The sequence below is a fragment of the Vicugna pacos genome, chromosome 27, assembly GCF_048564905.1.
Source record: "Vicugna pacos chromosome 27, VicPac4, whole genome shotgun sequence".
NCBI lineage: Eukaryota > Metazoa > Chordata > Mammalia > Artiodactyla > Camelidae > Vicugna > Vicugna pacos.
In genome coordinates, this window is record NC_133013.1 from 2514289 (window position 1) to 2539510 (window position 25222).

The following is a 25222-nucleotide window of genomic DNA, read 5'->3' on the forward strand; positions in this document are numbered from 1 at the left end:
GACCTGGTATCGCTCTTCAGAAACAGCAAAAGGAAAGGCATGGAGGACTGAGCAGTCACCTCTTCCGTAGCAAGCACCCACCTTGGGAACACCTTCAGGAAGGGCTCTATCAAGCAGAGACCCACGGGGCCTCAGGCCAGGGAGACATACATCATTGGAAAGAACTTCTGGTTTTACCTATTTACCCCGCCGTAGTTGAAGCTGGCCTTCTCTCCACATGCTGCCCAAAGGGACTACAGTGGAACAGACGTGAGCTGCCAAGTAAGAGGGCTTTTCCCAGGAAACTTTGATGGGTGTCCTTGGTGTCATTTTTAGAAAATAAGTCCACCCAAATATGAAATATGTTTCCCCAAAATGACATTTATCAACATTTTTATTTTTATTTTTTAATGAACATTTAAGGTTCATATACAAAAGCTAACAGAGCAGTAAGTCAATCATGAAATACATACAAGGAAATAAAACGGAAAATAACTCAGTTACAACCTCTCACCACTGAAGCGCTACACGCTGGCCCCAGCGAGGTGTGGTCGGTGTTTCAGACAGTGGATGCTCGGGCTAAATGCCAGGACTGTCACCACACTCCTTTTTGTTTCTTTTTCTTCCTTGGTCATTGTTCAGTTAGTTGGAGAAATCGGGAGGAGAGAAGTTAAGTTTCTTCCCTCCCTACCAAAAAAAGTTTTTTAAGAAGTTAAAGTTTTCCTTGGGGAAATATTTTATCTGTTCATCTAATATACCACGTGTTTCTGTTATTAAATCTGTCTGCATAATACTTGTTTATTCTACTTCTTAACGTAACATCATGCAGCACTTTTCATTTCGGAACAGTAAGAATTATCAAAGGCAATTCGTTTTGTACATAAATGCCCACAGTGTCCTTTTCAATGAAAAAATGTGCTCTCTGTGATTTCTGTGTCTTTGAGAGCTGGTCAAGTAATAATCATGGAGCATTTCCTAAAATATTTGTTTGCTGGGAAAATTTGTATGAAGTGACATTTGAAGTATAAAAAACATTGTTAGGTAACACTTGGAACAGTTAAAAATATACTTGTTTGTAAACTATCAATGTAAGATACTGAGCATCTGAGTGTCAGAGCCATTGTCACCAAAGTGGTTTGATTTATTTATCAATGTGACATCTTTGAAACATCAGACGTTATATGTAGAAACATCAAGGCAATATTATTTGTACATATTATTAAACATGCAAAAACTTCCTGAAAGATAGTGCCCAGACATGGCAAGTCCCCGAGCTCAACCTCCCCTTGGTGCTGGTCCACGGGACGTATGGCTCTCGGAGTGTGGGGGCACGGCAGGTCATTTCGGAGAGGTAGCCCCTTTAATCACCGGCTCCCTATTCAAATACGTTGCCCAGTAAACTAGGTTGAAAGTGCCAAACAGAACTGGGAATATGATTCGGGACATCTTGTCGATCTTACTGATGCTGTTGTAAGTCTTTTTGTTTTCAGAAGTCTTGTCTTCCGAAGGTCTGACCGATGCGTTCGTGGTCCCCGCCGGGGTCTGCTCCTTTGGCATGTTTGGGGGGTGGGTCATCTTGCCAGTAGTATAAGCGTTTGTTGATTTATTTAGTGTAAGTTCACGCTCCTTCTTCTGCAAAATATAAGAAGAATGTAAAGGTATGCCGCTCGTAGGCAACTGTCGGCTCACCTCTAAAGGGTCTAAAGGTTTATCTCGAGAGAGAGGGATCAGCTTAGCTCTGGCAGAGGGCAGCCTTCCACAGACTTCTAAGCCTAGAACCCCACATGGGCAGCCCTGGACGTGAAATCCCACAACAGGCAAAATACTTTACGGCAGAAGAACTCGGAGTAGTGGTTACCTTTGTCGAGGTGGGGACAGGGACCGACAGGGAGAGGCATGGTGAGTTTTCTGCAGCTCTGGCAACGTTCTCTGCTCGATAAGGGTTTGGGTTATACAGGTGAACATGTTTCTCAAAACTCAGCAAATGTGCCCTTAGTATGTGTGCATTGTTACTATGCCCAATGTTAAAGTTTTACTACATAAATTTTGCTTCAAAAGAGTGAAACAGTAAACAAATATGAGCTCAGTGATACACTTGCTGAATAATTAGTGGGGAATGCGCTGTTGTCTGACATTTACTTTGAAATACAGCAAAAAGTAACACTATTGACAGACGGATTGAGGATGGGTGGATGGATGGATAGATAGATTTTAGGTAACACAGATAAGAAAGATGGATAAATGATAGGTGGTAATGATACAAGCATAGTGAAAGGTTAATGGTCAGGTGTAATTTTCATTGTGTAATTCTTTAAACATGTGTGTTTGAAAATTTGCATGATAGAGTGTTGGGAAAAATTCTGTTCCTTTACTGAAGTAAAATGGTCTCATTAAATAAAATTTGGAAAACACAGGACTAAATTAAAGAAAATATATCACTATCTGAAAAAGATATGTGCACCCCTTGTTCATAGGAACATTACTCACAACAGCCAGATATGGTAACAACCAACATGTCCGTCAACAGATGACTGGGTAAAGAAGATATGGTATATACATACAATGGAATACTACTCAGCCATGAAAAAGAAAATCCAGCCATTTACAACAGGGATGGACCTTGAGGGCATTATGCTAAGTGAAATAAGTCAGACAGAGAAAGACAAATACTGTATGATTTCACGCATATGTGGAATCTAAACAAACAAAAAAACAGAACTCATGGATACAGAGAACAGATGGGTGGTTCCCAGGGTAGAGGGCAAAATGGCTGAAGGTAGTAAAAAGGTACAAACTTCCAGGTATAAAATAAATAAGTTCTGGAAATGTCATGTATAGCATGGTGGCTAGAGTGTAAAAAAAGAAAATATATTAATCATTAGCAATATTAACAATATGTGGACTCACTGACTTAATGCTTCCAACGGCCTTCATCCCTGCCTGTCACCCTTGATCAAGGGTGGGTCTTGGCAGTGAGTAGCCAGCAGCCAGCTCCCTTCAGAGCCCACTTCCTCTCCTTCCTATATGGAATCCCGCTTCCTCCTCTGACCTTTCACACACATTCACCCTGAAAAACTACCTTGCACTCCCAACTCTGACCTGCTGTTTGCTTCTAGAAGTTCCAACAGGTAACAGTGGTGAACACTCTGGTTTTCAAGTTTTCTCTACTTGTAAGTAAAAGCCAGTTCCCACAAAAAGGCAAACACTGCGCTCACTTACCCATGCTCACTAGTGTGTGTAACAGTCTGACCTGCCTGCCCCCAACGCCTGCAGATGCCCCCAAGCTTCCACTGCCCTGAGGGATGGGATCCCCCGCACCGCAGCCTCCAGGAGACAACACTTGGTCTTCTGAAGCTCAGTGCTGACCTGGGATTAGACGAGCCACATGACCTTCGTCCCCTCCTGTCCCTCCAGGCCTGCATGCAGATCGGTGACAAGCAGTGAGGCTGAGTGTGAGGGAGCACGGTGGCCCACCGTGACAGCAGCCCACTCCACAACTTTTGGAGACTCTCCATCACCCCTGGGTCTCACCTCCCTCCCAGACTCACAGACACAAGCCTGACGGCCTCCGTTCCTGCAACACCTCCCAGCCGGGCCACCTCCGAGGTGTTACCTCCAGCCCACAGGCACCCAGGCCCTTAGCAAACATTTCCTTTCCGGCAGCACAGTGCTGGGGATGGGGAGCCCCTCTCCCCAGACTCTACTCATGTTTGTCCCCCAACAGGCATCCTCCATGGTCCCCTCTGTTGAGAGGCAAGCCCAGAGTCTTCAGTCCGGAGTCCCCACAGTCGGAGGCTCTGCCTCTAGCAAGCATTTTCCCAGCTCCACTGACCATCAGCCCGCCCGTCCCCACCCCCCGCCCCAGACACACACGCCTGTGGGATTCCTGCTGCTCAGGGCCCTCCTAGATGTCTCCTCCCTGCCCTTCTCTGCCTAGAGGGTGGGAGTGGGTCTCTCCAGGCCCCCCTCCAACTGGGTGAGCTGGGCCATGCGGTGGGGCTTTCCTCCACACTGGAAGCCCAGCACTGGGGGGACTCACGGCGCTGGAGGTGGAAGGACCAGGTGGGCCCGGTCAAGCCAGAACCTCCAGCTTTTCGCAGGAGAGGAACCCAGTGTTGAAGGCAGAAAGCGAGCTTGGGGCCGTGGGTGGGCACAGCAGGGCGCCCTCAGCAGAGTCGGACTGTCCCGGGGCTGTTACGGGTTTGGGGCCCAGGCTCCAGGAACACCTTCCGGACGCCCCTCATGCTGATTTTCAAAGGGCAGATGAAGCTTCACTTTCAAGTCTGTCCTGGGAACTCCACGCGCTCTGCTGTCAGAGCCACGGACCTGGTTATTTGCAGTCTGCCTGGTATAATTAGCACTTCACCGTGTGTTGTTTGTTTTCTGTTCCATGCATGTTCTCATGTCCCCTGGGACGTGTTTCAGTTTGGGATGTGCCTTTTTTCTTCAGCTGTTTTTTAGATTCAGGCCCCAGTCTCCCTCTAAATACCCAGCACTTCATTGCTTTGAGCAGAGTAATGCTTCACGCTGTCAGTCACCCACGTTCATCGCTCAAATGAGCCCAGATCATCTTGTCCGTGGGACTGGGTGTGCTTCGCTGTTGTGGTGCTTCCCATGGGCGGGATGCCCTCTCCGTGACTGGAGAGCCGCCTTGCAGAAAACACACCACATGGCGAAGTGGCGAAGGACCGACCGGGACAATGACAGTACAGTTCAAAATCGGACAAGTGGCCCCTGGACAGACAGAGGGACTTTAGCAAAAGTGAGAACAAGTGCAAACCATTCACCCGACGTCTGACCTCTCGCCTGAATGAAGCTGGTGATTCAAAACTCAAGTCAAAACAGGACCTGTGACAAGACTTTGCAAGACCCTGAGTAACAGGGTGAGAATCATCACTGGAGGGGAGGGAAGTAGGGAAGAGAAACACCTGGTCGTGTACTTGGACCTCAAACCAACACGCTTTCTGGGGAGCGAGAAGGAAAGTGAAGTCCGTACCTTGATCTTGGCTGCCTCCAAGGCTTTTTTGCCGTCCCAGGCCCAGCCTCTCTTTGTGAAATAGTTGACGGTGGCGAACTCGATCAGCGCGGAGAACACGAAGGCGTAGCACACCGCGATGAACCAGTCCATGGCCGTCGCGTACGCCACTTTGGGCAGAGAGTTGCGGGCGCTGATGCTGAGGGTTGTCATGGTCAGCACGGTGGTCACCCCTGTGGTTGTCAACGACAGGGGCGCGGGGACAATGGGGACAAGGATCAGCACCAGCACCGGACCCCAGTGTGACACCCCGGAAGCTGACAGACGGGAAAGGAACTGACACGCCGAGCCCCAGCCCAGACTCCCTCCCTCTTTCTCCAATTTTCGTAGCACAACACATTCATAGCATTTAAAATGCTGCTCGTTTTAATTACCTTGTCAACTTTCTCCTTCCCCTAGAATATAAATTGAGAGGAGCCGGGATCTGGGTTGGGCTCGCACACATACCCTCGCTGTGTCCCCCACTGTCCCGATCTGAGCCCCGCAGAGAGCTGGGGCTTAACAACAGCGGGTCAGAGGAACGGGGCTTCTTCCTGGCCCCGAGGCCAGGTCCAGCCGAGAGAGGCCGGGACCTTCCCACCACACCCGGGAAGGGCTTCACAAAGCCTCACTGTGCACCTTACACGTCGTGGGCTCGGGGCGAACTGAAGGGACAAGCTTGCCTGCAGACTCCTAGGACCCGCGTACATGAGAAACACTGCTCGGGACACTTCACTCCCCACCGAGGAGGACCCGTGTCCCCTGGAGGCTGCTGTGCAGGATGCCTGCGGCCATCTGCCTTGGCTTCTGGGGAAGTCTGTGCTGACCCTACAGCGGGCCTGGATCCTTGGAGGGGGATGTCCATTTAGGACTCGCAGGTGACGAGCCTCTGTCAGGCGTCTACTATAGTGTCAGACTCTGACCTAAGTTACACTCTGGATGGGTATCATTATCCCAGTCCTGCAGGTAGGTGCTTAAAGATTCAAAAAGAGTTAGGAATGCACCCAAATTCACCAGCTGGCAAATGAGAACCCATATGGGGACCCAGGTCCGCTGGACCCTTAGGCCCACGGAGTTTCCACGTGATCTGCGCTTTCCTTCTCACCGGAGCTTTGTCTGCACGAGGGTGCACGTATGTGCATGGAGTGTGGCTACCACACACCTGTTAGGAGTTGAATTGTGTGTCCCCCCACCTTGAACTCGTATGTTGAGGTCCTAACCTCCAGAATCTCAGACTCTGACCTTACTTGGAAATACGGTCTTTACAGAAGTCGTCGAGGTGAAGTGAGGTCATCAGGGCAAGCTTTCATCCAGCACGACTGGAGCACCACACACACACACACACACACACACACACACACACACGAAGAGCACCAAGTGAAGACTGGAGCTATGCTTCCCCAAGTGAAGGAACTACCAGAAACTAGGACAGAGGCCAGAATCTGATCCTGCTCTCACAGTCAGTCCCCAGAAGAAACTGACTCTGTGAGTTTGGACTTGCAGCCTCCAGAACCATGACGTGGTTCACTTCTCTGGTGGGAGTCCCCCAGCATGTGGGCCTGTTCCTGCAGCCCTGGGAAGCCAGCATAGCACCAAAGGAACGCCACGCTGCTGGTGGTCCTAGCAGCTGAGTCCCCACTCAGTGTCCTCCCTCAGAGGTATTCACACATCCTCATGGAACACAGCGCCCTGCATGCCCGAGGCTTGACGAGACATCAGTAGGCATCTCTGATTTTTCTAAGAAATCTTGTTAATCATCGTGCTGAGGAGGAAGGCTCTGTGCCTGACCTTGAACAGGCTTCCTGTGTCTCTTTTAACATCCTCACATGCACTGACGATCTCCAAGAAGAAACACTGTAATTTAGGGCATTCTCCAAACTAAGTCTTTTTTCTCTTTGCCCTTCTGCCAACGTTCCCCTAAAGAGCTGGGGGAGCACTGCCTGGCCACAAGCCAGCCGCCACACCTCCCTCAAACACTCCAGAAGCTAGATCAGGTGAGGCAGGTGAAGCTGGGGTAGTGATGGCGGGGCAGGAGCACTCCTCCCCCAGGGAGTCCAGCAGCATCGGCCGGAAGTGCAGGCCACAGGTGCCTCCTTTGGAAGGGAAGGTACAGCAGGAAGAGCTGAGGTGCGAGCTGTGCTTGACACTTAGACAGACGTGAGCATCCCTTACAACTGACCCACGAAAGGGCTTTTAATATTGCTACTCGAATTTGATGAAAAGAGCTTCCAAGAAAGAGTCAAACACTGAACCTGTAACTGGGCAGGACCCTGAGGGGCCGTCCAGGGTCAGACCCCTCTCCTCGTAACCTCTGCTGCAGCTCCTCCCTGAAGTACCTAGATCATAGCATCTCAGGTACATTTCCTGGGTTCTTCAGATGCTTAAAACCACCACCAAAGGGAAGAAATTAACTACCTGATGATGGAGAGCACGTGGTCCCCAGACCTAGTGCCTGGGGGTTGATGGTGTTGATGTTCTGTTCCCTCCACATCAGCCAATCAGAGGACTGTGCACGAGCTGATCAGGTACCCTGTGACCCTCCTCCCTCACCTGGACTTTAAATAGGCTTTGCTGAAACCTTCAGGGAGTTTGAGGATTTCTTGTGCACGAGCCACCTGTCCTTCTTGCTCGGCCCTGCAGTAAACCTTTCTCTGCTTCAGACTCCAGCGTTTCGGTTTCTTTGCCCTCACGGTGTGTCGGGCACATGAACTTGCCCTCAGTGACATGTATACATATACATGGTAATACACATGATCTTTTATATACATATCATTTATTACTGTCAAATCCCATGTAATGTATTGGTCGCCACTCAGGGGTTAACTTTGAAGTGGCATGCACATTTCAAAGAACAATGGCTGATAATATAGAAAATGGTACTTTATGAGACCTGGGAAAATACAGGAGCAAGATCCCACATAAGACAGATGACTGGCAATTTCAAACCTCAAAAAAAAAGAGGCTACAAGTGGAAGGCTTTTCAAAAGGGCGACAATGATTGAGCTGCTCTGCACCTTGGTTCAGAGAGAAATCCTAAAAATCTAGTCCTGAACACTGAATTCATAGCTAATTGGTCCGTTTGTTTTCCAGGTCACAGAACAGGCTGGGAGCACGGGGGGTGGCGAGGCTGTGCTTACCCGGGGTGGTCAGAAGCAGTCACAGGACACAATGTGAAGACCTGGCTTGGGGGACACTCACCAAACACTGTCCTGGCGGGGACCGATTCTCGGTTCAGCCAGAAGGACACTTGTGACAAGATCACGGTCATTATGCAGGGGAGGTAGGTCTGGATGACAAAGTACCCAATCTTCCTCTTCAGATGGAAATGAGCCGTCATGATTGTGTATTCGCCTGCAAATAAACTTACTAGTGCAGTCAGCCGCCTAAATCAAACCCAGCAGTCCGGCCCTGTGATCCCTGCCCCTTCAAGAGTCCGGGACCCTCCCGGCTCTGCACCTTCCCTTTAGACAAGCATTGATTTGTATTGTTTGGGTGAAAGAGAGGATGGAAGATGCATGGATTACTTAAGGGTCATTTTATAAGTAAGTCTTTTGACCCCCCAGCTTCTGAACAGCCTTTGCTGTGGATGCTTTTCCTGGAGAAAATCAGATTTGTGTGTCTTCCTAATCCCCGGCCACAATCTGTGCCACCCTCACCTGCCCCCCTCACTGCTACAGCCATCAGGATTTCAGGATTTAGCCTCTCCAGACAGACCTCAGGACAGCACAGAGCCCTGCTGTGGGCGGAGGGTTTGCTCCTGGGACACTTTGCAGCCAGGGCGGGCTGGAAGGAGCAGGAGGTACCACCCCCCACAGGCTCTGCACTCCCTCGCCTGGGGTGGGGCTGAGGACAAGCAGCTTCAGGAGGCGCCGGGGCCTGGCAGGTCCCAGCTTCCGCTGCCCAACGGGGAGAGCAAAGGCCTTTCCTTGGCGATGCCCCAGGGCCTTCTCTGGATCTGCCTGGCCGTGTGGGAGGCGAGTGCGGACCTCCCCTTCATCCCTGAGAATGATGCTGCCCTGATGGTGAACTGGTAAGGAGCCCGGCAGTGGGGAGGCGCCTGCGGTGGGTGGGTGTGTTAGATGGCGACTCTCCTTTGCTCCTTGAATTCACATCTCCCTGGGGAGATGGGAAGGATGCTCCGAGAAGTGGAGGCAGAGCTGAGCTGCTCTGAGGACAAGGGTTTCTCGGCTGAACTGCAAGAAGTAGATGGTGTGGCCAGGGAGCCTGGTAGGGCTGTGGGTGTGGGGAGGGCTCGGGGCCTCCGCGAAGGCAGACCCGGGACGGGGCCAGCTATTCGGGGGGTGGCCGGCTGGCTGTGGGGGCAGAGTGTCGGGACCTCTGGGACTGACCACACAGCACGGACGTTTGCGGTGGGAATCGCAGCCCTGCGCTCGGCGGGGCCAGCTGTGGCTGTGTCCCTTCGGGCCTTTGCCCGCAGCACGCTGTAGGTGAAGATCACATGTGGCAAAACTCTGCCCTCTTACAGAAGAGGAGACCAGATTTCAGGTGTGAGCAGGCGAGAGGAGGCCAGTGGGCTCCGACCCAGCGGAAGGCGACAGGGACCAAGAGAAGGGAGGCAAGAGACGTCTAGGAGCAAGGATTGGATCTTTATCAGATCCGACTGTGCCTCCCAGGGCTGGATGAGGGGAGAAGGCCTTTCTGTTTCTTTGCAGTAGGACTTGGAGTGACTCCCCTGCATATAATTCTTTTTGTTGTCGTGGTTCTTTTCATCCCGTTTTATTTTTGAGTTGAGAGTAGCAATATCAGATAATGTTAAAAAAAAAAAAGACCATCAGAAGCCCCATTTATACCTCTTTAAAGAATGGCAGGAAACAGCTCCAAACAATAGCTTCCTCCATCAGCGCTGCAAAGCCTAACCCCAAACGCCCACCTGTGTGCCACCTCGCCTCTTGTTCCTGGAAAATCAGGTGCTTCCTCTTCCTTTTCCTCTAACTTGGTAAGCACACGGGGCGGCAGCCTCCTCCCAGCCCTGCCGGGATCTCTCCCCGGCCCTGGGATGCCAGCTGGCGCCAGGGGGCAGGTGCTGAGTGCCTGTGAGAGGCGGCGTGTGTGTGCTTCCAGCCAGCTCTGGGGTTGGTGATACTGACAGAGACGCGGACCAAGGTGACATGTGGGGCTTAGAGCTTACGCTCCACCCCTGTCACATGGCGGAGACACTCTGGAGCCCCGGAGTACCCTCCCCTGGGCCTCCTGTGGCCAGGAGGGGTCTGAGGACAACCTTGCAGGTGTGGGAAGGGAACGCATTCGGTGCCTGTGGACATCCCGCCTGCTTTGTGTCGCGTTAAGCCAGGCTGCCCTGTGCCCTTGGGCGTGAGAGCACCTGCTCCCTTCCTGCCAAGGCTTCGGCTGTCTCTGTGCTGTTTGGTGGTGCTTTCCCGAATTCTGCCCCCGGGAAATCTCTGAAATGTTCAAAGCAGGAGGGAGCAGGGCAGGTAAGTGGGAGTACCTGCAGGAAGCTCTCTATCTTTGCTGCAGAGATGCCGCCAGAAGGTCCCAGTGCCTGGCGGGGCGGGGGATGGGTTATATAAGCAGTCGGGGGTGGGGGGGCCTCCGGGCAGGGCTGGCAGTCAGTGGGCTGGCTCGCAGGGAGGCAAGTGCACCTCAGATTAATGCCTCGCATGACCCTTAATGCCGTGGCTGTCACAGCTGGCGCCACTGTGCGCGGCTGTGGGGAGGGGGCCCGGCGCGGAGGGCTCCTTGTGCCCGGGTCACTTAGCGGGGCACGCGTCCTGTGCGGTGGCGGGGGGTCTACCTGTGCTGGTGCTGATGTTCTCGGTGCCCACCGTCTGCCCCATCAGGTGGTACTGGTTCAGCCTGGAGCCGTCTTCTGCCACCACCACTGACTTGGTGGTGCCGTTGGTCCAGACATAGACCACTTCGGAATTAGGGTACGCATCTGTATGGGGGGGACAGAAAGTACTGTCAGCATGGAACCGTTTGCAGCCTGGCACAACCAAAGATGTTTATAAAAGTAGCAAGATGGGAAGGTTAAAGTCAAATGATCTGAGGAAAGCACAGGTGGTCAGACCAGGGCAGACACCCCCAGGGTGCAGGCCCCTCTCACTTCTAGAGGGTGGCGTGCTCAGAAGCCGGGGCTGCCACTTCCCTCTGTGTGTCTTCTCTGCAGGGTGCCCCGTCGCAGGGGCTGAGACCACGGGTCCCGGGGCTCCCCCAGCTCCGTGGCCTTGGGTGAGCCACTCGTGCGCTGTGCCTCAGTCCTTCTAACCAAGAAGCACCTGCTTCTTAGGGCCCCTGCTGTCATGAGACGAGCTCCGTAAGGACATACTGTGCAGAGCATTTAGTCAACGGTACATAAACAGTGAAACCAATGACTCACCCAAGCAGTAATTAACACGTTTACTGTGCACATTCCAGAAGGACAGTTTGCAAACTGGGAGCATGCAAACCTAAACACGGAAACAGGCTCTGAGGCACACAGTTGCAGGGCAGCTTGTAGAGCAAGAGAGCAGTGACTGCATTTTTCACACTGGTCGGTCTTAAATAACTGGCTGGTTATTTAAGAAAATATTCGAATCTTCTTAAATCACAGGGAATTGGTCAGTGACTCCCCCCTATCAACCTTGGGAAACAGTTTATGATTTTCAGAGGCATAAGCAAGAAACGACCCAGGCCACGTCAGCCTTGCAAAAGCGGCTCCGTTTACCTCTGTGGTCATGGCTACACCAGTTTTGTCTGCTCAGGAAATGTCCAAGTCTGGTCTCTGTTTGTTTCTGAGTCTAAGGACCTGGAGCAGCACCTGACCACAGAAGCTACTATCAAGGTTTCGCTCTGCAACAGGCACCTGTTGCTGCTGTCCAGGCCGTCCTGGCGGGAGGGTGGTGCAGCGGGCAGGATGTTCATCCCCTGGAGTCTCACCTGTGACTCTTACATGGCAAAAGGTGCTGTGCAAATGGAGTTAAAGCTCTGGGCCTTAAAGTCAGGAGGTTATCTTAAATCATCCCAGTGGACCCAGTATAATCACTTGGGCCCTTAAAAACAGAACGTGTTCCGGCTGCAGTCAGTCAGAGAGACCCAGTTCAGAGAGATGTGAAGCATGAAAAAAGTTCTCAGATGCCTTTACTGGCTTTGAAGGTGGAGGACGGGGCCATGAGCCAAGGCTCGTGGGCAGCCTCTAAGGTGAGAATGACCCTCCAGGTGACAGCCAGCAGGAAACAGGGACCTAGGCCAACAGCCACATGAAGCTGAGTCCTGCCAACAGCCTGAGAGAGGCTGGAAGTGGACTTGCCCCCAGAAGGGAACACGGCCCTGCCGACACCGTGATTCTGGCCTTGTGAGACCCAGGGCTGAGACAGCAGGCAAATTCCCTGGGTTCTGGCCTACGGAACTGTGAGACAGTAAGAGCGTTGTTTTATTTTCTTTTTCCAATTTTGTCTCACTTACTGGAGCTATAATGGACATGCAACACTGTGTGAGTTTGAAGTATACAACATGGTCATGGTTGTATCTATGCATGTGGTGCAAAATGACTCCCACAATAAGGTTAGTTAATAAACAAGTTATTAGTTAAACTGCTGAGTTTGTGATACCTTGTCACAGCAGCAGTAGGAAACTAGAACAGGTAGATGGAGAACACACAGACAGAAGACTGTCTCCCAGAGAGGGAGGAAAATATTCCTGAAACATGTCATATGTGAGGTGGCAGCAAGTCCCATGGGAAATACAAGCAATGAAGGAGGGCAGGGGTGCAGTTCTAAATGAGGTAATCTGGAAAGGCCTAATTTAGGAGACCCGAGGGCTGTGCAGGAAGAGCATCCCAGAAGGGGCCATTGCATGTGCAAATGTCCTGGGGCAGGGATGTGCCTGCAACACCCGAGGAGCAGCCAGGCGGGCAGTGTGACTGGACAGGGCAGAGGGCCGAGGAAAAGACCAGATAAAACAGTGCTCAAGGCCATTTAAGGCCTTTGACTTTTACTCTGAGCTAGGAAGACATGACGGGGAGGGGGAGAAAAGAAATGACATAATCTCGTTTATGCTGGCAAAGGACCCATCTGCTTGAGATGGGAGAACAGAACGTGGGTGGGCAAAGGAAAGAAACAGGAGATGGCTTAGGGCAATATTAAAATAATTCAGGTGAAAAGCAACAGGGGGTTGGAAGTGGCAAAAAGAGGAAAAAACAAGATACATTTTAAAGGAAAGAGTTATCGAATCAGCTAACATATCGGATGTGAGCTGGAGAGGAAGAAGGTGGCTGAGCCAGGCATCTGGACGAGCTGTCTGCACTTCCTGGGTTGGCGAAGATTCTGCAAGGACCCGGCTTCTGGGGAAAGAGCAGCAGTTGGGATGCTGCTGACATGTCAGAGCTGAGAGGCCCACGAGGGCTCTTTGTGGGGAAGCTGAGCAGACAGCTGGCCGCACAAGTCAAGAGCTCACAGGAATGGTCCACAGTGAGGACGTAAGTGCTCAAGTCACCAGCACGCAGATGTCACCCGGAGCTTGGGCTAGTGACACGGTGGCCTGGAGAGCGTGTGTTGGTGGAGAAGCAGTGGAGCATGACTTCCTCGGGCGCCGCAGGGTCTGGAGTTTGAGGAGGTGAGGAGGGCCACCCAGAGGAGCAGCCACAGCCGCGAGGGGACATGGGGAGAGTGCTTCTGGGAGGGGTGATGGCCAAGGGGTGACCACAGGGCCTCGTGGGACCTGTTCACCTCGGCAGGAGCAGCTCCATGGGAGCAGCTGGCTTTCAGGAACGGACAGGCTCAAATGTTCCCTGTGTCCCTTGTAAACCAGCACACCTGCGCCACCATCTGCCTGCAGATGCTCACACAGGCCACACCCAGTGCCCAATGCCTTCCGAACAAGGCCGTGTGCTGAGCACCTGGCTACTTACACAGAGCCCGGTGCTCATTCCCAAGTGGACAGAACAGGTGAGGAATCCGCAGACGGTGCAGGGGACGCGATGCGCTGGCAGGGCGGCATCCCTACGTGGGACAGTGCGCTCCGGGACCCCGCCAGGCTGCTTGCCGGGGCGGACAAGCACGACTGCGCGCCTGATCAGAGGCCCCCACGGGAGGGGCCAGAGGGAGGGTCTTGGGAGTGATGCACGTGGGTGTTTCTTTGCTAGTGCACATCACCACGCTTATTCCTGCTTTATGAGCCGAAGAGGACTCCTGACCGTTGAAAGATCATAAAACAAGCACAGATGTAGCAGACACGGGGCTTCACACAGAGGGAAACGCCAGAGCCTTGGAGGCCCTGCCTGCACGTGCATGACTCCCCGAAGAGCTCACTTTGCCCCCACAGGTGGCTTTCTCAATTTTATGATAATCGTTGCATTGTTTGCTTTGTAGTTTTAGGTTCTGGACAGATGTCTCCGAACAAAGCATTTGGGCGGCTTTGCCGGTGTCTTCTTTGTGAAATCTGTTCATGCTTTTTATCCATTCGGTTCATGGTTTCTTTATATGTTCTGATATATAAACTTTTTGTTCTATGAGTTGCAAATATCTTCTTCAAGTTTGTGGCTATTCCACTTGGTTGGTGTTTTTAAAAAAATTTTTTTTGATAAATATTTACTTTAGTTAGTCCAATTTATCAACCTCTTCATCTTCCTGCATCCTATTTTGGAGGCCCTCCCAACTCCCGGGTCAGGAGACAGTACACGAGCAATGTCAAAGCTGGAATGTCACCTTTATCAGGGCCTCGATCGCAGGGAGCTGACTTCTGCATGTATTTTCACACATAAGCGTCCAGCTGCATCTTCTCCATGCGGTTTTCTGTGTTGCCACTGAAATCAGTAAGCCATCCCTCCCACCCACACAGTCGCAGGGCCTGCTCTGACAAGCAGGGTGTTCATCAGGCCCCAGTGTTCTCTTCTCAGGATTCTTTTTCTATCCCAGTTTCAGTCCACCCCATCTTAACTGCACAGACTTCAGAATTCCAGACACCAGCAGCCAGAGGGGCGAGGTGCCTGCCCCTTTCTGTGCTCCATGGGGCCCTGGCTGTTCTCAGACCTCTGCTTGCCCGTGTACATGTCAGATCCGCTCATCAGGCCTCCCTGAAAAATACCCTCCTGGATTTGTACTGCACCTGAGCTGGATCCTCAGATTACAGGCCGGGGACACATGACGTCTCACGGCATTGAGTCTTTTTATCACGGACACGACGCGTCTGCCAGTGCGTACAGGTCTTTGTAGAGACAGTGCCTGACCATAAGCTTTTTTGGTTGACGGTAAGCTTTTAATTGCTGGGGCATCTACTTAAAAGACATCCACCTCATCCCGGCATGTTGCCAGCTACCCTCCTAGGCGAAGAGCCAGCCCACCACGCAGCCCCCTTCTAGAAAACCCAAGGTGACCCAGATACCGACCGCTCTGTGTCTGATGACCCCTCTGCTCCCTAAGTAGTGCACCTGATTCCTGTTCTTCTGTTTTAAATTTGCCCATAAATATTGAACTCTCGACACCCTAAGCACCCACTTTGCACCCCAATAAAGGTGGAGCCCCAGATCTGTGCTCTTTCCCCCTCCCCTGCCCACGACGGTGCTGTGGCCTCTGTGAGTAATAAACCTTGCTTTTTCAAAGTTCCCTGATGGTTGTTGCCGAGTGTCTTGCATTCATAGTAAGAACCACAAGGGCCAGCCCAGCCTCAGCACTGGCCCGCGGCAGGGGATGTCCGCGGGGGCTGTTGCCGGTGGTGCGGCCCCGGCCATTCCTTGTCACAGCACCATTATATACCAGTAATGACGAGCCGAGACCGGCACCAAGCAGTCTTGCATGTTGACATATCTTTCCGTAAACTTGTACCACTTTCCACCTTTAGCTAGACGTTCTCCCCCGAGATGCGAGTTGCTCAACACGGTTCCAACAACCAGTGCACCCCGACTCTGAGCAAGGCCACGGGGGAGGCCAGCGTATCAGAACGCTGCTCAACGAGGGTGGGGTCAGAACCCTGAGAATTAGCGATGCGATCGTAACGCTCATCCGCGTGTTAGTAAGAACTTAAGTAGACTGGAGTAGCCCCAGTACTGTGGTTGATGGTGAACCACGGTGCCATACTTAACGCCAACGCTGCAGGTGGATACTGGGTGGTCTTGTGTTTTGCTGGGTTTTTTTTTAATTAATATGACCTTCCGTTTCCAACTTTGGGGTATTATAGAAGCGTGTTTTTGCACGGGCAGCCCTGGCGCCCTCCTCACACAAGTGCGTTCTGCTGCAATTCCCCTCCTCTCCTGGGGAGACACGGGCCTGGTGAGATGCCCCACCCGGGCAAGCTGCTTCCTATGTGTCTGGTCACAGACACCCCTGGGTGCATGCTGGGACCCGGATGGCTCCGTGAGTTCCACCTAAAGGACAGGGAGATTTCTATCTTCCTATTATTTAGATGCTACAGGACCCTGAATATTTTTTTAAAAATTTGTAATTGAAGTACCGTCGATCTACAATGCTGTGTCAATTTCTGGTGTACAGCCTAACGTTTCGGTCATACATATGCATATTCCTTTTCAGATTCTTTTTCATCTTAGGCTCTTACAAGTTACTGAATATAGTTCTCTGTGCTGCACAGTAGGACCTTGCTATTTATCTAGTTTCATGTGTAGTAATTAGTATTGAAGGGCCGTGGTGCTCAGACATGGACCTGAGCACAGCGGCCACAGGGGAGTCCGGCTGGGGCTGTGTGTGTGGAGTGGACGGCTGACTGTGATGAGGCAGCATCTCCTGGCTTCCTACTGTCCTTACTGGCTGGGGCAGCGGGTGTCCTGTCGCCCTGTGTGCCTGCCCTGCACCCTCTCCCCAGCTCGGCTGCCACACACCCTGTGGAGCTGATGCACCGTGAGACTGGCCTGCCCCCGGCTACACTCACAGTGAGGAGAGCTGCTGAGAGTCCCCCCACTCCAGTTCCAATCCACACGGGAGCTGGGAGTCTGACCTCTGGCCAAAAGGAGTAAGGGGACCCCCACAACCCCTGGAAGTGTGAGTAGGTTGGGAAATGAGAATCCTGAAGCTTAAAAAGGAGCTCAAACCTCGAGGCAAGACGTCTTAGTGGCCAGGGCAGCTCTGAGAGTCAGGGATGACTGAGAACACAGACACGTGTCTACGGAGAGTGCAGAGCACAGAAAATGGTGCTCCCCTGTGGCGCTACCTCTTCAGTGTCCTCAAGGGGGTCGGGGAAGAGGGCAAAGGAGCAGGGGGCGCACGGTGCAGGGGAGGACATTCAGGATGAAGGAAGCACTCTGGACAGCAGTGCAGGAGCCTCCTCCGGCACCCGCAGGGAAGGCAAGTGAGGACGGGGGAGGCAGACGGCAGTTGTGGGCAGTGCAGGCACAGAGGGGAGCGTGCGGACAGGGACGGGACTGCCGGGGATGCTGGCCGACTGCAGGGCAGGGCATCACTCTCCGCAGTGGGACTGGGGGTGGCTGCCTTGGGCTCTGATGTGAGGAGCGTATCAAACAGGAAAGCGTGTCTGTGCTGCAGGGAGCGTGGCTGGGAGGAGGTTACCGGCAGGCTCGCTGGGCATGAGTCCCAAGTCCTGTAAGCCTCCTTCTCCATCACTGGGGGGGGGGGGCAGGGGGGATAATAATACTTGTAATAAGGATCTGATAAAATAATAATTGCAACTAGATAAAAGTTACTTGAAATCACAAAGTGCTGCATGAACAGCGTGGACTCATATCTCACACCGTCTCGTCCCTCACACTGTCAGGCAGCAGCAAGCGGCCTGTTGACAGCAACGCAGTTACCAGCAGTGGTAACAGCAGCACAGGGGGCGGCGGGGCTGCGGCGTCGGTCCCGCTCTCCTCGCCAAATGAAGGACGGCACTTGTGCGCCTTCCGGCCTGGGCATTTAGCGACACTAAATTCTCTTTGTGTCGGGGTGTGGCATTCGATCTCTGTGCTGGTGCGACAGTAAACGAGGCGAGCAAGTCTGCCAGGCCCTCAGCCATCATGATTTAGAGCCCAAAACAGTGCTGGCCTCCCTCCAACCAGACATCAGCCGGGCAGGAAGGTCTGAAACATTTTCATCCAAAACCAGCCTGGAATCCATCACTGCCTTCGAGCAGCTCTGTCCCTGGGCTGACACTCTCTGTCTGTCCTCCGTAGCCCTACAAATCCTGAATAAGAGGTAGCAATGGCACATGGACCCCTTATCTACAAAGCCTTTTCAAAGTGATGAGTTTTTGCCATGAGAGATACGTCAGCATGACGCTGACCTTCTCCATGGAATGAACTTCAACAACCTCTTTACTCTCTAGGCCCTACTGCCTCACCTGCAGATTGAGGGGACTACCCAGGGGTCCTTCAGGATAAAGTGTATTCGGGAATGCCAAGCAGTCAGCATATGCCTGACACACAGTAGGTGCTTAATAAGTAGTAGCTAATAAGGAACATAACCGTAAGTTGGGAAGTTTTGCTTGATGTCAAATCCAATCTTATGAGAAGCTCTTTCTTTGTGAATTTACTTTTTGGGGGAGGTAGGTAATTAGGTTTATTTATTTAGTTACTTTCATGGAGGCACTGGGAATTGAACCCAGGACCTCCTGCATGCTAGGCATGCATGCTACCTCTGAGCCACACCCTCCCCTCTGTGAATTCACTTTCTAACTGTCTGTCAAAAGCAGACGCAGTGTGTGAGGACCTTTGGGTAGCCTGACAGACCGCATAGACACCCAGGAACTGCCAATAACCAGGGAGGAAATCTCTTTTACTCTGTGCATCCACAGCCTAAGGTTTCAAAGAAATGCAGATTGGGGTGTAACCGGAATTTGGGTGATTTGCAAAATGTAGAGGATTTGAGTTCTCTAGCACCCAGGCCCTCTGCCTTCCTCCCTCTTCTTAAACTGGAGGTGGGAACCAGCAGAGTGACCGCCCCAGGAGACCTCACCACCCACTGTCCATGTAACCCACAGGTCCTCAACTTCCCTGAGCTGAAAACCACGTCAACACCTGGCGTGTCAATTACATGACCTAGACGAGAAACTTTGTGAAAGACAAATGTCTGTGGATGCATGATCTCTGATGGTCCGTTGGGCACCCAGTATCCCCGCTTTCAGTTTAGCAGGTAAAACTTAGACCAGTGGCTCTAACTGAAATCACAAAATGCCTCCTTCCCTGCCCAGAATCAACTGAGAGGGAAGTGCACCTGTCTGCACGGAGATGAACAGGTAGCACTTAACTGCCCTGTTGCCCAGGAAGCTACACTAGAAGACTGAGATCTGCTAGTCACATGGCCCGTCCCCACCCCACAATCAAGTCCTTGTAGAGCTACGTGGGTCCCTGTCCCAGCAGGTCTGAGGGAGAGTCAGAGACTCTAAGTGAAGTAAACCAGGAAGACAAAGAAAAATACCACATGGTATCACTCATAAGTGGAATCTCAAAAAAGAAAAAGGAGACTAATGAACTTATCTACAAAACAGAAACAGACTAACAGACACAGAAAACAAACTTATGGCCATGGTGGGGGAGGTAAACGGGTAGGAAAGGATAAATCTGGGAGTTTGAGATTTACAGATACTAACTACTGTATATAAAATAGATAAACTACAAGTTTCTTCTGTTTAGCACACGGGAACTATATTCAGTATCTTGTAGTCACCTATAATGAAAAAGAACATGAAAATGAATATACGGCTGTGTATGCACGACTGGGACACTGTGCTGTACACCTGGAGCTGACACAGCATCTAACTGTACTGACTGTACTGCAATTAAAAAAACTCACTTGCAAACTGACTATGCTTCAATAATAATAATTAAAAAAAAGAGAGACAGTGCTCTCTGAGTTTATAGACTTAAATGGGAACAAATCAGGAAAGAAGGACAAAGGACTGTCACTCTCCCACAGAAAAGCTGTGAAGAAGAGAGGCGAGCAGATCAGAACGCCAGAGTGTTAGGAGGAAATCCCTCGGGTACTTTCCCGCCCCCTCCTAAACCCATTAGCTCTTTTCTCTCTTTTTTTACATTCAAATCCAGCAACTCCTCCCAATTACTTCCAGTTTCTTGTAGAAAATACTATTTTCTAAGTCACCTGGTCTTAAAATCACGAAGCTGTGTTATAATCCACTTGTCACATCGTCCACCACCCTGCTCTCAGCCCTACTGCTTCAGGGCAATTCCAAGCTCTCGATTTTGCTTCCAAAATAGTGATTTCGGCACTCCCTCCCTTTACTCCAAAACATCACTGCTCTGCCTGCTCCTTTAATGCTCTGGGGCTTAAGGCCTTTCCTATTTGGGCTGTAACGCTGTTCCCCAAAGAACAAGGTTCAATGCCTCCACTAACTAATCACCTGGCATTTGTGTTTTTTCCTTATTTCCATTAAGCCTTCTTCCACTCAAATCCTTCCAGGCTCCGTTCAAAATACGACCCCCACGATGCGCTTCCCCTTCTGTGAATTTCAGATGGCCTTCAGTTTCACAAAGGTGTTTAGCCTGCTTAGCTAACGTGCCCCAGAGCACCATTAGTGCCCATTTCCCACAGCACCTCACAGAGTGCTGAGTGTGGAATGCACCCATCGTATCTGCCAAACAGGCATCACGGTTAACTAACACGGGACACACACAAAAGTTCAACGTGTTTCTAAGACCTCACAGACTGTAACACAGGCGCACCGGGAAACCTGCGTTTTGGATCACCCACAGGACGTGGCTGACGCAGTGGCACAGCCGCGATTCCACAGCCGTGACAGCTCACTCCCCCATTTACCCCTGACTTCTTGAAATTCTCCCTACTGGGTGTCCACCAAACAGGTGATCGTGTCTAATTTAGAATATACTTCCAGGAATTCAAGGGTTTTCTTATGACTTGATCTAATATTTAAGGCATCATTTAACAAATAAAATGAACAAAACTTTTTTTTGCTTTTCTTTTCTAAGTAGTCTTGGTTTGTTTAAGCGCTCACTCCAAACGTAAGCCACACCATTGTCTTCAAGGAACTTCCTTACGAACTAGGACACATCTCTCTATAAACCGGGGTTAATTTCAACCATTGTTTGGATTCTTGAGAGGGGAGGCAGCAATAAGGAGACGTCTGTTCATTCCGCTCCATGCTAGAGAAGCCGGAGCATGTGGCTCGTTAGAATAATGACACCTATTTGCATGGCTTTGTCTGCTAATAGCAGAGATGCCTGGATTGGGTAATTTGAAACTCATTATCCGATCACATTTAGCCTCTGTGGGCTCTGATGCTGGTGGTGTGCGTGAGCTACTTGGCCGAGCCGCTATTTTTAGTAAACCTGGAAGACCAAAGACAAGTAAGAAAAACATTGAATCGAATAGCCTGTCTTCTCTCAAAATGACCAAGTCCTGAGCGGAAACCCTGTACGCTGAGGAGAGGTGAAGTCTGTGCAGTTTTCTGGCTCTTGGTCCACTGCGTACAAGTGTGGTACAGGAGGGGAGCTGTTTTGACTGCTTCGTGTGCAACAGAAATGGCAGTTACAGCAAATATAAATAAAGGATCAGCGTCTACCTCAGCCCATCTTCAAAAACCAGGCAGATGTGGTATAGTTATACAATGGAATACTACTCAGCCATAAAAACCGACAACATAATGCCATTTGCAGCAACATGGATGCTCCTAGAGAATGTCATTCTAAGTGGAGTAAGCCAGAAAGAGAAAGAAAAATACCATATGAGATCGCTCATATGTGGAATCTAAAAAACAAAAACAAAAACAAACAAACAAAAACAAAGCATAAATACAGGACAGAAATAGACTCACAGACAGAGAATACAGACTTGTGGTTACCAGGTGGTGGAGGGTGGGAAGGGATAGACTGGGATTTCAAAATTGTAGAATAGATAAACAAGATTACACTGTATAGCACAGGGAAATATACACAAGATGTTATGATAGCTCACAGAGAAAAAAATGTGACAATGAGTGTGTATATGTCCATGAATGACTGAAAAATTGTGCTGAACACTGGAATTTGACACATTGTAAAATGGTTATAAATCAATAAAAAATGTTAAAAAAAACAAAAACAAAAATCAGGCAGACGAAAAGAAGCCTGGCGTGAGAGCTCCAAATCTCCACCGAGTTCGAGAAATGTTGGTACTGGTTTTGGCTTTCTACTAAGTTCAAGAAATGAATTAATGTATGTATTATGTAACTTGATCTTGCTTTGTTTGGCTGAATGTAGAAATGAAGAGGTCCTGTGAGATGCGCATTTGAGCTCCGAGCGTGATGAGCGATTTAAGTGCGGTTGGTGGGTTGTTGCGTGTTGGATAACACGAAGAAGGGTTAAAAGCTCACACGTTTCCTTCACCAAAAACTGTTTTCGTGCTGCCTGCCCTGCACACCATGGCCATTAAATCCGAGCATCACACTGACTTAAATTTATTTAAATAATGATGAAAAAAATCACAACCTTTGCCTTTTAGTATTTTTACCCTTCATCAAATGAAGAGCATAATTTTCATGTCCAAAGTGCGGCACGGTTTTGAGGTCTACGACTCATTTTCCTCTTAGGGACACGAGCGATTCACTTTCCTTCAGGGACATGAACAAGTGATTCCCAAATACGGTATCGGGGGGGGGGTCTTTTGAAGGTTTTGTCCCAACTACCGATGTGCACAGCCACCTCATGGCAGCAAGTGATTTAAACAAATCTTAGTGAGAGTTCCTTCCCATTATACCACTTTGCCCAAATACATTTTTTTATAATTTTTATTTTATTTAAAAATTTTTTCTTCCACTTTTATTGAGATACGGTGACATACAGTACTGTATACATTTTGAGGGGGGTGATTAGGGTTGTATTTATTTATGTATCTATTTTAATGGAGGTACTGGGTGTTGAACCCTGGACCTCATGCTTGCTAAACACACGCTTTACCACTGAGCTATGCCCTCCCGCCGTAAATGTATATTTTATCTCTCTATGGCATTTGAAAATCTTCGTTTGAAAAAAAATGAATTATTCCCATCCAACCTAACTTTTGGCTCATCACACACAGTTACTTCTCCTAAACTCCAAAATCCCTTTGGACTGATGGAAGTGAAATAAAAGGAAATCTCTGGAATCAAAAGAAGTTCCCTGGCAGGAACACAGAGTGGCTGTGAGTAGGTAACAACTTTGGGCACCTCATAGAACCACGTAAAGAAAATAACCACATAAAAAATGATTCCTTGGAGGCTCTGGAGAGGATCTGGGACTTGGACAAAGGGAATGGATTTTCTCTTGAAAAGCTGTGAGTCAGAGCCGTGAGGCGGCCACGGATCAGAGGGCTCCCTTCGTCTTACTGGCTTGAACAGTCCAGAGGAAGAGTCTGGAGCTATCAAAGCAGTGCGGCTGGAATGTGGGGTACAAAATCCTAGAAAGGGAAGAACCACAGACAGGGAGCCCCAAACTGATGGAGACAGATGTGTGCAAACTCCGCCCAGACATCTCACTCACCACAGAATCACACACACATAACGGAACGTATCCTACCAGCCCAGCTAAATAAAGACCCACGGGACATGTCAGCGCTTGCCCACCACGGAAAGGACAGAGTTTGGAATTTGAACTCAGTCAGGGTAACTAGCAACACCCCCTTGCCCCGGCCCCCTAAACATTCTAAATCTAATAGTCTCTGCAATATAACCCTGACTGAAATATCCCAGAAACAACTCAACATTATTAAATGCAAAAGAATCAGGAAAACATGAGCCACAGCCAAGAGAAACCGCAATCCATCAGAAGGACCCCCAGGAAGATTCAGACGTTGGATTTGGCCCAGAAGGATTTTAGAGCAGACATTACGGCTACACTTAAAGACGCAAAGGGGGAAAAATGTAATGTTTTGCAGTGAAAAATGGTTGTGATGAAAAAAACTAAGAGCAAATCTTAGCGGAGGTTTTGAAACTATTTAAAAGAACCAAATACAAATTCTAAACCTGACAAATATGCTGAATGAAAACGTTTACTGTATAAGCTTAACAGCAGGTTGGAAATGACAGGAGAGCCAGTGACCTTGAATACAGAGCAACGGAATTAGCCGTATAGAGAACAAACAGGGAAAACCAGTTTTTCACAAAGCAGAAGTCCTGAAGACCTGATGTGTTACATGCAAAGTTACAACACCTCCAATTAGAGCTCCAGAGGGAAGAGGGAAGATGAGCCAGAAAATTGTTAGAAAGAGTCATGGTCAAAATGCCTCGAATTTGGTGGAAGACATAAATCGAGAGACCCAGGAGGCTCAGCAAAGCCCGGAAAGTACACACAACACAATAGAGACCCGTCTGGGGGACGTCTGCTTCTAGGAAAACGGAGATGTGCCTTCTCCTGTTCTTCCTGCGAAGCACAACGAGAAACCCTGGATATTGTATGTAAAGCGAACAGAGCGAAGGCAGAAAGAACAAGGCAGACAAGGCCTGGGGACCCAAGGGTGACACGGTGGTGAGGTCTTTGGTTTTCTTCTTGCCTTTTACATTCCAGACTTGGAACCAAGAGAGGCTGGCACCTGGAAATGCCGAGGGGCGTAGACGTAAAAGGGCAAGGACAACAAACGAAGCCTGTTCTCTGTGCTCAAAGGAGCAGGAAAGGGTCAGGCTGTCAAGGCAGAAAATGATCACACAACTCCAGGCAAATACCACCGGAAAAAGTGCGGCCCCGCCCCAGCCTGGGCCAGCAAAGCACGTGCAGCACTAGGTCTCACCCTGTCCAGGGCCCCCGCCTGCTGCCGGGCGGCATCAGGGAAGCTCAGGCACAGGAGGAAGCAGGACCCCATCCCTGCAAGACGGCGGCCGTGACGCCCGCTCTCCCAGGCGTCCTAGATGCCCCGTGGGGAGGCTGGAGGTCCAGCTGAGTCCAGCAGCACAGCTCCCTCCTGCTCCTTGCTGGCGTTGCATCAGAGGAGGATGAATGGAGACTCCGCTCTAATGTCGAAGGTGCAATGTCTCACCTAAATGTCACCCACATCAGATACGGGTGCCGCTCAGTTCATCCTGAGGCAAAATTCCTCTCTAGCTGTAAGCCTGTGGGACAAGCTATTTGCTCCCAAAATACAAGGGTGGGCTGGGCGTAGGACAGACACTCCTGTTCCAAAAGGGGGAAAAGGGTGACAAACCCCAGGCAAGACAAAAACCCAGCAAAGCAAACCCGTGAGATCTTTCTTTTGAGGGGAGAAGAAATTAAGTTAATCAGTCAATTAATTAATTAATTTGTTTATTTAATGAAGGTACTGGGGGTTGAACCCAAGACCTCATGCGTGCTAAGCATGCACTCTACCACTGAGCTATGCCCTCCTCCTCAAACCCCGTTAGATCTTAAAGCTC

The 25222-nt window shown here is 50.3% G+C and overlaps 1 protein-coding gene across 4 annotated transcripts in view; it reads right to left on the minus strand.

Annotated features, from left to right (window-relative positions):
• Positions 1 to 361: 361 nt before the first annotated feature.
• The window catches only part of GABRA5 (gamma-aminobutyric acid type A receptor subunit alpha5), a 79803-nt gene continuing 54942 nt past the window's right edge, over positions 362 to 25222 (minus strand). For 3 of the 4 annotated variants that reach the window (XM_031676033.2, XM_072950639.1, XM_072950641.1), the window contains 4 exons: positions 10767 to 10910; positions 8192 to 8344; positions 4976 to 5187; positions 362 to 1611 (listed from right to left, as the gene is read on the minus strand). In XM_031676033.2, the coding sequence (XP_031531893.1) occupies positions 1318 to 1611; positions 4976 to 5187; positions 8192 to 8344; positions 10767 to 10910 (803 nt within the window). In that variant the 3' untranslated portion in view covers positions 362 to 1317. The remainder of the gene's footprint in view (positions 1612 to 4975; positions 5188 to 8191; positions 8345 to 10766; positions 10911 to 25222) is intronic. The other variant, XM_072950640.1, reaches the window with a different exon arrangement.